General features: G+C 48.2%; 1 protein-coding gene across 3 annotated transcripts in view; it reads right to left on the reverse strand.

Annotated features, from left to right (window-relative positions):
- The window catches only part of CHD7 (chromodomain helicase DNA binding protein 7), a 184,137-nt gene that overhangs the window by 118,174 nt on the left and 49,379 nt on the right, over positions 1-16,584 (reverse strand). For all 3 annotated transcript variants that reach the window (XM_047783868.1, XM_047783867.1, XM_047783866.1), the window contains exon 2: positions 2,150-3,975. In XM_047783868.1, coding sequence (XP_047639824.1) covers positions 2,150-3,796 — 1,647 coding nt within the window. In that variant the 5' untranslated portion in view covers positions 3,797-3,975. The remainder of the gene's footprint in view (positions 1-2,149; positions 3,976-16,584) is intronic.

The raw sequence follows: 16,584 nt of genomic DNA on the forward strand, positions 1-16,584 counted from the left end.
AAACAATTCCAAGTTCGTCTGTGATGGCGACTCAAGAAGGTGGAGCTGGAGGGACACGGAGATATGCCTGGTGTCCCCCAGCATCTACCAGGGCCCAGCACGTTCACAGAGGCCCCCAGCACTCAGGGACTCGGGCTCCACATACTCAAACGCATCCTCTCAGACACCTATGGAGAAATCTATACTCTGAAAACCAGGGAATGCTGGAAGAAAACAATTCCCCTCCAGGGATCAGGTTATGGTCAAGGGGTCTCCTGCAAACTGGGCTCATCCCCAGGGAGGAGAGATGTTGGGATCAGGAGAGGTCTGAGGACCACTGCTCTGAAAGAGCTCATGTTTAATAAGAAAATTTCAAGGAACAAGAAAAGAATAATCCCTAGAAACTAAGCCATGTTCATCTCTGCCCTAGAGGCCAACCAAGTTGGCCAGAGGCCCCAGCATCTAATAGACAGCCTTTCTCATCTCCCCTTTCATGCTGTCCATGGTGTTAGAAGCCCATTCCCATCATTGCAGGTTAGCTGGGCTCTAGGGACAGGAGCAGATCTCTCCTGGGCAGTGCCAGTCAGGTGGCTGAAGCTCGTATACCTCACAACCACCACCACTGACTCTGGAGCTCCTCCCGAGGGCCCCCAAGTGTGCAGGACCTCTAAGGACAGCTTCCCCAAAACCCCCTCATGTCCTGAGGAGACCTTTCCAACCCCTCAGCCCCACCAAGGCTGAGGCTTCTGAGTCTCTGATCTAAATGCCTCTCCAAGCAGGACACCCTGAAAGGCTCTGTTTCCTGTGCCAACCCTTTTATTTCCACGTAGCTTCAATCCATTCTGTTCCCCGATCCCTGGCTCCTGGTACAAACTGTCCTCACAGGCTTAGACCAGAGACTCACAGTTCACCTGCTGGTTTCCCAGCCATCCGGCGTACCATCCTGCGTACACTGTCGAGTGGGTATCACTGGCTCCCGGGTGCAATTCAGATTCTTTACAGAATACCACACCTCTAGTGCCTGGCCCTGCCCTGCCCTGCCCTGCTGTGAACTCAACTTCCTATGTCCCCATGTCCCCTCTGACAACCATCCCCCAACCTGAAATGCCGTCCTGGATTCACGGCCCTGGTTAAGTCCCAGCCAAACTCCTGGGCGCCTCGTCCGTGGTGCCGCCGCTCTGACATCTGTCACAGCATCATGCATGGTCTTTCACTCCACTCTAGACTGTCATGCATGGGTCATGTTTCCCCAAACGGATTATAAGTTCATTAGGAACAACCACTGTGCCTACAGCTGCTCTAGGCACACTGTGCCATCCACGCTCGGGCTGCCATCACAGTGAAACAGCAATGCATGTTTCTGAACAGCACTCAGAATAATCTGTACATGCAGACATTAATTTCGTTCTCCCAGACCTAGGGCACAAACACCAACATTTATAATGGAAAGGTCTCTTTGTAAATACTAGAGCCTAAAACCTCAATCTCCTTGCTTATAAATTCTGTACAATGGAATCCCAGCTTACAGAAGGAAGACTCCTGCTTTCAGTTCTGGGTACCCAGATCTCCTAGAGACCAAACACTTCCTGTGGAGGATCATTTACTTTGATTTTCCACAGTCTGCAATTTAAGTTCACGCTAACATTCAACAGTTGGTCAAATGAGTATATGACAGAAGAACTGATTTTGTAGCTTCCCAAGGGAAAAAAAAATACAATTTTCTAAAAAAAGTGGGCAGGACAACCACGAACACATAAAACTTTGCTGGAAACCAACTTTCAGTATATTTTTAAACCAGAGTGAAGAGAGAGAGAGAAGAAAAAAGAGAAGGAAAAAAAAACATTTAAGTCCAGGGTCAGTCACCCTGCTGGCAATGAGAACAGAGCTCCTCGCAGGCAGGAACCAGCCTTAGTTTTTCTATGCACCCTCAGCTCCAGCGCAGTTCCTGGGACAGGAGGATTCAAGATTTTTTTGAGGAAGCCAACGAGTGAGAGAGTAAATCAGGGAGTTACAGGGGAAAAACAGAGATTCTGGAGCAGCTTACAAGATAAAAACTAACGAAGGATGTCATAACGAAAAGGCTTTTCACGAAGCTTAAAGGAAGACCCCACGCGACCCGCGGAGCGGCCCCATCTCCGCCGCCGCGAGGCAGGCACGACCCAACCCTTACCTGCGGCACAGGCACTTTCTGCGGGGTGTTCTGGGGCGACGGGTGGAGCTGTGCCCAGGGCTGGTGGTGCGGGTGTGGGGACGAAGGCTGGTGGTGCAGGCCAGGGTGGGGCTGCAGCGGAGGGCAGGTTGGCAACTGCTGGAAGGACGGCTGCTGGCCGGGGTGCTGCTGGCCGGGGAGCAGTCGTTCCTGGAGGGCCTGCGGGTCGGCGAGGCCCACTCCAGGACACCCATTAGGTCTCAGGTGCCCGGCCAGCTCCCTTGGGGCTGAGGACATGCCCATAAACGGACGAGACTGCTGCATGTTCCGGGGGCCCACGCTCCTCTGTCCGATGCCCAGGGCCCCCGGGGGCGGGTGGGGCACGGTGGGGTAACTGCCGACGTCCATCGGGATCCCAGCGCTCCCCGGCCTGACCTGCGGGGGGGGCGTCCCTGCCGGGTTACTCAGCGCTTTCATGGGTGACATGGGAGGCGGAGAGGCATATGTTCCCTGAGGCTGTGAAGGATGCATAGTTTGTGTGTTCATTTGGTTCAGTGAGCCGCTGGGGTGGACGGGCTGCTGGTGCATTAGTCCTTGACCACTGTTGGACGGGAATCCTACGGCGTTGGGGTATCTTGGTACGGACTGATTCATTGGAGTATTATTTGTAAGGCCTAAATTTTGATTCATCCCTGTATTGTTAACTAATCCCTGATTTAGGTTACTGTAAGGATAGCGAGAATACTGCCCTGAGTTGTTTAGAGTAGGTGAGGGGGCCGTCTGGCTCCGAGAACTAAAGTTAAGGGTTTGTGGCCTAACAGCCCCTTGCTGAGGAGGGTTAGGGGAGAACCTGGGGCTGTGGGCGACGGATTCTCCGTGGAGAGCAGTGGGGGGGTGGTGGTGGAAGGGCTGCACTGTGTGGCGCGAGGGCGCCACGCCGGGGCTCTGCGCGGGCACGTGCGACAAGTGGCCAGGGCCCGAGGTGGTGATGAAAGGGTTTCCCTGGCTGAGGCCCTCCTGGCCCTGGGGAAACTGGCTCATCCTCGGCTGCGGCTGGCCGTGCTGCTGCATGGAGAAGTCCCCGCGCGCCAGGTAGCCGCCCATCTGCTGCAGGTGCGGGGGATGGCCCTGTCCAGGGGGCCCCGATGGTGCCGGCTGGGGCTGGGGCGGCGGCGGCGGCGGCGGCTGGTAGGGGGCCCGGATCTGGTCCGGCACAGGCACGGCCCGGGGGCCCCACAGGGAGCCACTGTCCACGAAAGACTGGCCATGCCTCTCGTTCTGCATGCCGGGGTAGACGCCCATCTGGCCGCCGCTGCCACCCCCGTGGGGGACCTGGGGGACAGGAGGGGTGTGGTACTGCGAGTGGGGAGACGCCAGTCCGTTCCCAGGGGCATTACTCATCATTCTGTTGGGCTGATCCATCAGATGCATCTTCTGTTGCTCGTACTGGTTATAGTGGTCGAAGTGGGTCAGCTTGGTTTGACTCTGGTTAGTGGAGGGGTGGTGGAGGGAGGGCTGCAAGGAGGCAAAGCCTTGGTCTATCGGCATCTGCTGAGTCATGGGGTTCACGGGGTTTTCAGGGTAACCACATTCTCCAAGGCCTTCGAGGCCTTCGCTGAAAATATTCCCATCCTCGCCAAAGAGACTCATCATTCCTGGATCCGCCATCTTCTCTTCTCCCAACGCACGGCTCCTCCAGGCCGGGGCTCAGGGGCCTGTGTGTGCTTCACTTCACTGAGGGGTTTGTCCTCAGAGCCTATAATCCTTGACTAATCGTCTTCATGTCACTCCATATTTCTTTAATTCTCTTGGACCCTGCAGTGTCAGGCAAAGTCTGGATAGAGGTCCTGGAAGGGAGTGGGAGGTAGGGAAGAGGGAGGAAGAAAACAAAGAATTAGGAACAAATGATAAAAACTGCCAGCATTTTATGCATTTGAATTTGGTGTCCACCAACAAGCCTCCTCTAGCCCCCTCGCTGCGCTGTATTTTATAAATCTGGTTCACTTGGAGAGAAACTCATTAGCTTCTACCAGAAGCATTATTATGATGGGTTACCTCGAAAGCACGCAAAACACTAACCTTAACCTTAAATTAATCCATTCACTACACTTCCTAGCGTTCCATTCTTGGATGGAACAGAACAAAAGAACACAACGTGAGGCGGCAGCAGCTGCCACAGCAGGCAAGCAGATGTCTGAAGACACCAAGCAGCCCATCTGCCGCACTAAAGCCCTGGAAGTACTCTGGTTACCAACAGCCCGCCCTTAACCTTATTCCCCTGAGCGGTGTAATCAGATGAGCAGCCGCAGCACCGAGGGCTGTGAAAAGCTCAACTTAGTTAAATTGACTACAGGATTATACAAATGCCAAACTTGGTCACTTCATACAAATTAGATATTTACGGCCCACATATGACTAACTACGCAACAGCGACAGAGGTGTCGAAGGAGGAGGCGCCGGCAAGGGTGTCCGCGGGCACACGCGCCAGCAATGTAACAATTCACAATTTCAGGTTGTCTCCTGGCAGGGATCTACAAGCCGAGGCCCAGGACCGGGAGAAGAGCTTTCACTCTCCAGGAGGACCTGTTTCACTCCCATCCCAGTTCGAGTGGAGCACGTCCAGCCACAGCTTCATCACTCGCCCTTGGGCCGTGGGCTCCAGGGATGGACCAGGGCCCGTGTCACCAGCTAGCAGGCAGACGCTAGCTGCATGGATGGTTACTACACAATGAGCATTCTCATCAGGAGAGACAGAATATTTTCCCCCAAACTTATCAAGACTGAAAATTTTTTATTTTATTTTTTGTCTTTTTAGGACTGCACCTGCCGTATACGGAAGTTCCCAAAGATCAGGGGTCGAATCAGAGCTGCAGCTGCTGGCCTACACCACAGCCACCGAAGCCACCAAGAGGCACAATCATCAACCCACTGAGTAGGGCCAGGGACTGAACCCACATCCTCACGGATACTAGTTAGGTTTGTAACCCAATGAGCCACAACGGGAATGTCCAAGACTGAAAATTTTAACAGAATGAAATTCACCAGGTCCATGCAGCCCTCACCCTTGCAGAGATCCCCTGTGGGACAGGGCGGGACAGGACAGGACAGCACAGGGAGGGGGATGTGGGTGGCCCATCGTCAGCCTCCGAGCTCACAGCCCTCGGTAGGTACCAACCAAGGCCCAGTCCTTAATTTAAATAGCTCTTAAAGGATTGTGAGATTAAAATAACCAATTTGAAGAATGTTTCTACAATCAAAACAGGAAAGTGTTTTTGCCGAATGCTAATTAAATCAACAACCTAATAAAGAACGAATTCACATAAGAAAAATGTTTGAAATCTTAAACATCTTTGGAATTTAACTCATTTTGCCCGCTTTCATGAGCCCGTGAAGCACTGCAGGATACCGCCCAGCTTGCTGAAGAATCTCCAAAAGTGATGTTATAAACAGGCCCAGCCATAAACTCTCCCATCACATGTCCCCGGGGCCAGCGTGGGCATGGGACGCACCAGGGCCAGCCGGCACACTGGGAACTCACCCACGGACAGATCAAAATTCCGCTTCCACCTGCCTGCGTCCAACGCCTCCCAACAAGGGGAAAACTGGGCTTGCAGACGATGTAAACAACACGCCTGCTCGCTGTCAGAACCACAGACAGGACACCTGAGAGGGTCTTCAGGTCTGCAGTGTTCAGGTGACAGCTGTCAGCCGAAGCCAAAGGTCTCCTCACTCCACCGCCGACTGCCACGAATTTTCTGATCTACTTTCTCGAAAAACAGAGGTCAGATGGGTGGAAATAAGGCGAGCACAAGGGCCATTTTATTTACAGACATGCGGCTTTACTACGCAGCTACTTTAAAATCCAAACTAAAGAGAAGTCAAATCTCCAGTGCCAAATGAAACAAATATTTATAAATTGAATTTACTCCTAAAAAGGCTACGCGGTCAGTCCTCATTTATTCAAGGCTCATTCTAGCTTTCAAGGAAATAAATACTGGAGTGGACTTGATAATAGCTTAAACCAGCCGTGCAGACTAACCGCTTACGAAAATAACCTTTCAAATGAGCTTAAGGAAGGTAGCGTCTAGCTGTTCGTCCCAGGTGGCCTTGTTTTATAGGATGACGGCTTCATCCTCCAGGGCCCACCACATGTCCCGGGAGGAAACACTGCAAGCGGACAAGGTTCCCAGCTAGCTGCAGGGGGAAGGGGGCCGAGGGAGGGACGGCCTGGGCCCCTGGGCCGCAGGGAGAGGCGTGTGGAGCTGGCACTCACTTTACAGGCTGAGCAGAAAGCGGGGAAGAACTTGCCGACAGACACGGGAAGGGACAAGACGGGACACGCGCTGAGAGTGACCCTACCGGACACCTGGGCTTCCGGCTCCAAGCTCCTTCCCAACAAGAGGCCGTTTCTCAGCAGCACGAGAAATGGCAGTACCACCTGGTGCTGGGGGTAAGGAAAACACGTCACCCACCACGGCTGTGACCGCTCAGGTGAACGCCAGGCACAGGAGCCCAAAAACTACAGCTGAGTCCGTCGCTGGTCACCACTCACGCTGGCTGGGACAGCGGCCACTGCCTTCCTGCCCCTTTTCTGACCTCAAGGCTCGGCGGGCGACTATGCTTGGAATCCATCTGGTAGCTGGATTTCATATTTCTGATCTGAGCTAATCTAATTAATTTATTTTTGGTCTTTTTTAATTTGATCAAGACCATTTGAATGCCCACTTTCCTAAGTCACAGCTGCAACATTTAATTTTGTTTCTATCAAAGATATTCATTTACAATTTCTTTCTGGAGGCTGCCTTGGTCTACCGTCAATATCTACATTTTCTGTGTAAATCAGCACTGTTCCATGAGCCGTCAAATCCAAGCCGCCTATGCCACTTTAACTTTTCTAGGAGCCACATTTAAAAAGTAGCCCCCGAAAGAGTGAATATTAGTAATAATTCTTGTTTAAGCCAGTGTATGTGAAATACTAGCACTTCAACATGTCATCAACACGAATGTACTTACAGAGTCTTTGAAACCCAGTACGTATTTCACACTTACAGTGTCTCAATTCCTACTGGCCACATTTTAAGCCAGAAAGGTGCATGTGCAGGCAATGGCTAACCTTCTGGGCAGCACAGGTGCATATTAGTAAAAATAAGGAACAGAAATACAAGTTATCAGTGTTAGCAAATAATTCTCACCCTGCCGAACAGCACAGGTATACGTTAGTAAAAATAAGAAACAGAGATACAAATAATCAGTGTTAGCAAATAATTCTCATCATTTCCCCTTGGGTAATAAATATTCAAGTTGTATTTACATTTGATTTGGCTTTAAGTGAAAACCAAGTTGAATCTCAAATTGCGCTTATTTATTTAAAGTATATCCACTGAGTACCTACTGTGAGCCAGGCACTGATCACAGATGTGAGAGATGTCAGTGAATAAAAACAAAATTACCTTTTGTCCTCGTGGAGGTTACATTCGTCTGTAAATGGTGACCCTTTTAGATAAAATTTTAAAATGCATAGCTTATGTTGTAAAAATTTAGGGTAGCACTTTACAGAATATTTCTTGGTGATTAATAATGACAAGTGTTTCCACAATGGGTGAGGTGACACCTGAACAGACCCCGACAGAGAGGACAGCATAATTTGGGTTCCTACTCTGTGCTCCGCGGGCCAGCATTTTCTGGGTTGGGAAAGTTTGGGGGGTGAAGAGAGCACAGTGAGAGCTCAACCAACAGAAGCATCGGTGGGGCAGGGACGACTCCCCGTGAAATCAACTGTGCAGATTTAGTGCAGGCAAGCACTCTGTAGGCCTAATCCACACCCCTCTTCATTTTACAGATGAAAAAGCCCTCTTACAGCCCAAAGGAGCAACCATCTTCTGCAAAAGACTTTAAGGACAAATCATTCCCAAAGACGCAAGAGACATGTCTGGATGAAATGGCAACTCCCCAGGAAGGGCAAATTCCTTGAGGCCTAGATGGGGTCCTCTTTATTCAGGGCTAAGTGATTAAAACAATCACTGAAACCACCAAAGAGAAGAGAGTTTCAAGAAAGCTTTTTGTATACTCTCTGTAACTTTCAGGAACCAAGCCCATCCCAGCACCATGTTGGTTAATATTCAGGGGAATAAGCGGGATGCAAACCAGGCAGCCCCCAAAAGCTGGCGAAGAGCAATGGAAATCAGGCCAAAGCAGAGGCTGTGCCACAAATCAGATGAAAGACAGAAGCTGTGTACAAATACAAGCTTATATTTTGAGGTGAGTTTCTGACTTCCCAAAGCTTCCGTAAACAATGCTTAACTCCAGTGCTCTGCTTAAAGTAGGACGGCCTTTGTGTGGCCAAGTTTTAATCTGGTATCCCAGTGACCTGGAAAGCTGGAGAGGAGAGGGGTGAGTACAAAACACCTTTCATTTCACAGCTAAATATCTGCCACAGCCCGACCACTGCTGATCTAGTTGTGTAAGCAGGATACTGTCCATTTTTTCATGAATATCTAACGCACAGGGCACGTGGGAAGGAACAGGTAATACTGCCCTTGAGACGCTGAGACTGCTTTTAGAGTTATGGAGCTTGCCTTGTCACGGCTCGCTTACACTTCTCTCCTCCACCTCCAAATAGCCAGAGGTGTGTGACGCAACTGTGATTAGGATTCTGGCCACGGGGTGAAGCCTGGGCCAGTGTTCCCAAGGGAGGGTCAGCACGCCTCATGACCCTCAGCAGAGCCCGGGGAGGTGCCTGGAGATCGAGGTTACAAATCACATCAAGATGGGGAGGGGGCAGTTCCCGTCGTGGCTGAGCAGAAACGAATCCCACGAGTCTCCTTGAGGATGCGGGTTGGATCCCTGGCCTCACTCAGTGGGTTAAGGATCTGGCATTTCTGTGAGCTGTGGTGTAGGTCACAGATGAGGCTCAGATCCCACATTGCTGTGGCTGTGACTAGGCCGGCAGCTGCAGCTCCAATTAGACCCCTAGCCTGGGAACGTCCATATGCTGTGCGTGTGGTCCTAAAAAAAAATTACCAAAAAAAAAAAAAAAGACAGAGAGGGATGCACAGGCTGATGGTTCAGAAGATGAAGGGCTCAGTGCTGCTAAGCTGTGCTCATCACCTCCAGGTTTTTCAGCCCCGTCACCAGGCCTGAGGACAGCCCTCCCCACCCGTGGCCCCCAGCAGCCGCCTAGCAAAGAGGGGAGTCCACCCAGGCCAATGCTTGCTATAGGAGAAGGCACCCATCTGACAGATGGTGACCCAAAGAGCCAGGAGAAGCCTCCAAGTTACCAGCATCAGAGCAGCACACGTCAGCCCCAGGTTTGCCTCATGGACCAGAGATGCCCTCCTGCACCCCCGCCCCAGCTGGACCACATTTTCCTCCCCATCCATGTGTTGCTCTGCTGTGGCTATGCCATCCTGTGTGGCAGCCGCTGGCCACACATTGCTACTTAACTTTGTTAACACAGAATAAAATTTTGGATTCGGTTGCTCAGCTGCACAAGCTACATTCCCAGTGCCCAGCAGGCCCGTGTGGCTGGTGGCAGCATCGCACCATGGACAGTGCATCTGGAACACAGTCCCACCAGTGTAGAAAATCCCATGGACGGCGGAAGGTGCAGCTACAGACTCCTCCCCACAGATAATGCTCTTAGACAAGGACCACGATAAACAGCAGTAGTTCCCACTAATGAAAAACATTTTCTCTGCGCAGAGATTAGTGTTCTTTCAAAGGTCTATACTTACCCTGTGTGACAAAATTTATAGTATTCTGTCCATATATCATAGTTTGTTAATTAATTCTATTTTCAACCTATAAAGCTTCTCCTTTCTGTAATATCTCCCAACATATATTTCTTAATAAATAATTTTTATGATATTAGGAGTGATTCTCAGCCATAGAAAATTCACATGCTTAGGAGTAATTAATTTCAAAATTCTTTTCACTTACAATTGCCATATTACCACTGCTCTTTAATGAAGTTTACATTAAGTTTAATTTTAACAACTATAAAATCTACATTGCAAAAGGCAGGCCACTATTTTTCTTCATGTCTCTGTGCATTGTTTCCATTCACTATTCCTTTGGAAGAAAAAGATGTAGAAAGACAAAAAAGGATAAAACCCTTCAGAAGGTCCATATGAGTCCCCAGCATCTCATGAAAAATAAAACCAAAAAAAGGAAATGAGAATTGTGTTTATAGTGGGCTTCCGTTTATATCACAAGGTAGCTTCCAATTTTGCTGATATTAGTTGAAGAGATTTCATCTTTTAAAAGAGAAAACTGAGGAGTTTCCATAGTGGCACAGCAGAAATGACTCCAACTAGGAACCATGAGGTTTCGGGTTCAATCCCTGGCCTCGCTCAGTGGGTTAAGGAACCAACGTTGCCATGAGCTGTGGTGTAGGTCGAAAACACAGCTCGGATCTGGTGTTGCTGTGACTGCGGCATAGGTCAGCAGCTGTAGCTCCAATTGGACCCCCAGCCTGGGAACCTCCCTGTGCATGCGCGGTGCAGCCCTAAAAAGACAAAAAGACCAAAAAAAAAAGGGGGGGAGAAACTATGCTTGGAAACTGAAGGTGTAAGAGCGATGCCGTGCTGTACTTCATGCCCCCCCAGTCCAGCTACCTGAGCCCCACTCCCAGCCAAGTGATGGAAAGCGACCTTCAAGCCTTCCCATTATTCATTCACTTAAAAAATATGTAACGATGGCCTACTTTGCATAAGATGTTTGATGGACACTGGTTACAGAGAACTGAACCACCAGGCATGGCCTTCGTGCTGTGCAGCTTGCTGTTCTAATAAAGCCCCACAGATGCCCTGCATAGTCAACCCACGGGCCAACCTGTGGATTCTCCTCCCCAGTATTTCACAAGTCTATTTCCTCCCCCGTTCATACTGTCTCTGAGGTCACCAGCAAAGGACAAAACTTTAAAGTGTGACTGGATCTCCCAAGCCGGGTCTCAACACACTCACAGCTGACTGAATGATCTTCCTCTCTCCCCTGATTCACCTCCTCGAGGCAGGTCCCTGGCTCTCGGGATGGAACCCAAAAGCTCAGGGGCGGGGGAATGCATTTTGTAATCAGGTCCCCGACAGCCCCTCTGTTCTCGGCTCCTGGGATCCTCTTCCTCTGCCTTGGAACACCACAATCCCAGGCTGGATGTTAGGTACTGCAGGGTCCGACTCCTCACACCCTCCTGGCCTGCAGCCCTCACCTGCAGTCTGGCCTCTTACTCGTCTCAGTTCCTTTGTTACCACCCTCCCAGGAAGCGTGCTGACCTCAGCGCCACTCCCACCCCACTCGTCCTGCTCAGGCTGTTTCTGAAGCCTTCCCGACAGGGCAGCACCTCCCTGCCTCTCCCCGTGCAGACAGGAGCCTGGCCATTTGAAGAGGGACCTGAAACGACAGGCACCCCCCACCCCCGCCCCGCCCCGGGAGCTGACGAGAGATGCAGAATCCTGCCCCAGAGTCTGCATTTTATTAACAAGGGCCCCTGGGGATTCCCGCCCACAAACTCTGAGCGCCTCCGACCTATGGCCACAGATTCTCTCAATTAACGTGAGAAGGAATAATCAACAACAGGTAACTGGTCCCAAAGAATTAGAAAGCAAGTACCACACAGACATGCCACCCTACACTAAATAGTAGGGGCCTTCACAGCAAAGAAATAGCACTGTCCTCATCCAGAGAATCAGGAATAACCCTTGGCGACCAGCATTAATCTGCAATGGTTTACAGAGAAGGCATCAAACGCTGGTTTAATTTTAAAGAGACATCCATCTGCTCAACAATCATTTTTGCAAGACAAAAAAAAAAAAAAGAAAAAGCAGCTAACAACAATATCTAATGCTGTGTTACATAACACCCTATTTCACAGGTTTCTTGCAGAAATACTTCAGTTATTTCTACATCACTTTAAGGAGTCTGCATATTCTGAACTACCTTTCAGATAAAGATGGGGTTTTTTCCTCCATAAGAAAGAGTCCTGGGGCTAATAGATTTTCTTGCAAAGTAACTAATGAACCAGCACTCAGCTAACAGTTTATACTAAGTGCATGGCCTCAGCATTTTTTCTTTTTTCCTAAATTAGTCAAACGGTGCCTACTGTCCTCCAGGTAAGCTGTACCCCTAAGCACAAGAATCAATGCCCTTTAGAAAACAACCTTTACACCCTGCAATTCAACACTGAAATACACTCCCTGAAATTCACTCCTTCCAGGACTAAGCCAACTAAGAAGAGAGTGGACCTGCTCATCCCACCAGAGACACGAGGAAAACACATCCAGGGCCATCTTCTCTCCACGTGCATCGGCGAGGCCCAGTCGCAGACCAGCACATACTCCAGTGTCACTTAAAACACGCACCATTACACTGCAGAAGAGAGATGTGTGTACACAGAGCCCCACACACCGCGTCCATGTAAGCAAACAAGCTATGTATCTATGCAAAAGACGTGGCTCGGTCCCTTATCACTCTAATGCTACCCTAATTAATTTTATTGTAGGGGAGGGAGAAAGCAAACGAAGACAGGTCCAGAAATAAGAAAATGGCAATTTTGTGTGTGTAATTCATTTGGGACAGGGAAAAATTAAACTTCAGAAATGTACTTCAATCCACTTAGCAAGGATGTGTACAGTGCAAGCTAAGAGTAATGTAAATTTTACAAAATGCAGTGCTTGCTATCATGCTTAATATTGTATAATATCCTAGCCTGGCTGGTCTATAAAGGCAAATGACACAATGTTTTTATTAAGCCATGAAAAAAGCAGGGTCTTTGAAAACATCTTCCTGCTCTCTGTAGACCTATTTCAAGCTACTGACTTGAGACACACATGCACACAGGCACATCTGGGGGAAGTCAAGCCTACACAGAGTGAGAGCAGCACAGAAGGAGGGAAGGCAGGAGGTGCCTGGCCCACCCGGTGCCCGGACACCCTAGGGATCTGAACTCCTCTAAAGCCCGAATCACCGGAGGACGCCAAGGGCAAGATGCTGAGGGGCTGAACAAAGAGGGAACAGCCAACCGCTCCTGGAAGAAGTGTGCTTTATGCTTTTTTATATACTCACTACAGTTGTCGCTATTTAACTAACGGATCTGCCAATTTTCTACATTCTTTTGCATTAAAAAGTTCTGGAAAACGGAAAAGGAGATTTTTGTCTCATAGACCGGGGGGAGTTTAAAACTGCACCCAAATTCTGCCCGGCTGAAGTGGAGGGAAAGGAAGGGTGCAGTTAAACGTCTCCTCCGATGCACCTCCAACATTCCTTTCCTTCAAGGGGAAAAAAAAAAATATTCCGGCAACACCGCAGCTGAAAATAATTTCCCTGCACAGGCAGAGCACATGTGATGAGAAGGGAGCATTATCCATCACGAATAAACCCAAGCTCAGGGCCAGGCCAAGTGTCACAGGACACCGAGGGCAGAGGTCACAGGGTGGCCTGGACTGCATTCTAAAAGGCCATATCTCATTCAAAAGAGAAAGACACAGGAATTACAGAAATTCAAATTTCCATCAGGGAAGCGAAGCAACATAAAAATGAGACAGAACAGTAAACGAGAGTTGAGAAGGTCTTTGGAAGAGTACTAGAAAAGGTATTTTGGAAAACTGCACACAGTCTCAAAAAGGTAAATCTGCAGACAGAAAAAAAAAAAGGAAGAATTCAGATATAACTTATGCAGTAATTACAGTATTAAACTACTCTTTCAAATAAAATTTATTTGACCAAGGAAACAGAATTAAGGCTGGAATACACAGTAAACATTTTGCATTCCTTATTTCATAATCATTCTGACATATATAACAAAGTTGAAAACATTTTTTTCTATTCATACACTTATCAATGCAAGCAAGTACTACAATGTCACCATAATCAAAACTGATGATCAAAACATTATCAAAAACTCTTATAATAACTATTGATAATCAAAACTATTGATTTCATGCAGCTAAATAAGCCTGACATCTCTTTTAGCCAAATTAAATGTCTTCACTCATATTAGCATGTAACGAAAAACAAAAGTTATATCCACAACCTCTGGATGTTTATAGTTTCCTGCAGCCATCGCAAAGCCTCAACCCCAAACTGGCCCCTCTCCTCATGACCCAGAAATCTTGTGAGCTTTTCCCCAATTAGCTGTGCCCCATAGGGCAAACTAGCTTTATGAAATAGCTTTTATGTTACTCTAAGCAAATTAATTCATAACCTACATCTATTTCCCAAAAAGCTGCAAAACATTCTCTAACACATCCTTTTATTATCCACTGCTCCACCACCCTCCTCCACATCACTGAAAGCTGACCTGAACGACCACGTACTTCCCTGAAAAATTATTCAGCTGGCCAATTCTAACCAGAAGTAGTTTTTACACGAGAGTACAGGACTCCTGATAGCAGGATATCATTCCAACTTGCAGGTAAACTTTACGTCTCAGTTTGAAAAGAGGTCCTGTTTTGAAGCTATAAATGTCTACACTGTATCCATTTCGATCAGAGATCAATACTGAGTTCACTGCAAATTGTAAGTGAATTTTGTACTTGGCTTCATCAAAGAATACGAAAGGACCAGACGCCTATGTAGCTTTAAAATACGGAATTTACTATGGCACCCATCCCACTGTGTGGTTTTCATGACTTTAACTACTATTCATTCATAACTACGAATGAAATTTTGATCCCAGATGAGGAAACCTGAGTAAGTGTCATTGGTGACAGTATTTACATCACGTTACACATACCCACACTGTTGAGGTGTCTCCCCCCCCGCCCCCGCTCCCCATCAACCTCTAAAATATGGAATTCTCTACTTCATGCCCATTCTCAGCCATGATGACAACTGTGAAGAATATAAATAAGGAGTTCCCGTCATGGCGCAGTGGTTAACGAATCCGACTAGGAACCATGAGGTTGCAGGTTTGATCCCTGGCCTTGCTTAGTGGGTTAAGGATCTGGTGCTGCCGTGAGCTGTGGTGTAGGTTGCAGACGAGGCTCGGATGCCGAGTTGCTCTGGCTGTGGCCTGTAGACCCCTAGCCTGGGAACCTCCATATGCCATGGGAAGCAGCCCTAGAAAAGACAAAAAAAAAAAAAGAATATAAAGTTTCTAACTATGCTACTGAGAATTTAGTGCCTTTAAAGACAAGAGGCTATGACAAAAAATATCTTAACTTTTTTAAAACAGCCTTTAAGACACTGTAGGTAAATCCAAGTGCCCCATTAAATAAAAAGCGTCTACGCTGTATTTTCCAGGCTGCACCTCATACCTAGAATGGGCAGGAAAAGTTCTGACAGACCAAGGTCTCAAGTTTCTACATCAAAACCACCCTCACAGGCCCTCCGTGCTCCGTTCTGGTCACCTGTCCAGCGCGCTGCCCATTCAGCCACCAAGGCTCCTGAAACTCTGCTGTCCGAGAATGGTGATAACAAAGGGTTTCTGTCACCCTGGTAAAGGCAAAAGTTTTAAAATACCATTTGGTACTTAAAGTTGTTTAGATCATCAGTATCCAAATAATTTTTACTGACTGCATACCAACTTGATAGTTAATAGTTTTTAACCTATCAGAATCAATTATCTCTTTTTTGTGAAATGAATTTAAATTTACTTTACCTTTAAAAGAATTCTTTCCATTTTTCCCTATCTCTCTTTGAATAAATGATGCCCTGTTAAAAGGTTAACCTCCGAATACAGACTCTACTTCAGTATTTCTTTCGTCATGAACCATTTAACTGTTCCCCTGCTCTCTCTATGATATGCCAGCGTGCACATACACAGGCAAGTGCTTCAAGGAAGACCCTGCCTTTTATGTCTGTCACTTTGCATCCCCAGTGCCAGACCCAGCACTCCCCAAAATGGGTAAGGACTTTGCCCATTACACAGCATCTCAGTGGATTCCTAACACCCCCTCCTCCGGCACACGGCATGGCGTCCCTAGTATTTCACACTCACACAACGGAGGTGAGGGGCGAGGGCCGGGGTGGGGAATGAAAGCCTCTCCCATCTCTCCATGGATACTGTGCCATTAAAGGAGAACCACATGCTGGTGACAGTCTTGCAGCTTTACACCTCCTCGTTTGTGTGCCAACCGGCTCCAGCCTTCAGCTGAACCTCCCAGAGCAACGTGACCTGGTGCATCTCCCATCCTCAGGCCCACCTGCCAGTCTGCCTCTGGCTGTGCTGCCAAGGAAGGAATGCATTAAACGCTGTTACCGCTTATTATAGCCAAACGCCTTTTCTCCAAAAAGTCCAAAGTTCTCTGCACTCTGCCTTCTCACCTATTTTAAGGTCCATCAATATCTGCTAACAATCCAGTATCGAGTATCATTAATGTTACCTGCAGCCTCAAACCCAAAATGTCTGAAATAAATTCTGATGATTACTCTCCCCTGGCCCCTTTGGTCCACAGCATCTATTTTAAGACTTTCAGCTATAAATCCAGATATAACTTATAAATAAATATTATTTAAAAAGT

Source organism: Phacochoerus africanus, chromosome 6, assembly GCF_016906955.1.
Source record: "Phacochoerus africanus isolate WHEZ1 chromosome 6, ROS_Pafr_v1, whole genome shotgun sequence".
Lineage (NCBI taxonomy): Eukaryota > Metazoa > Chordata > Mammalia > Artiodactyla > Suidae > Phacochoerus > Phacochoerus africanus.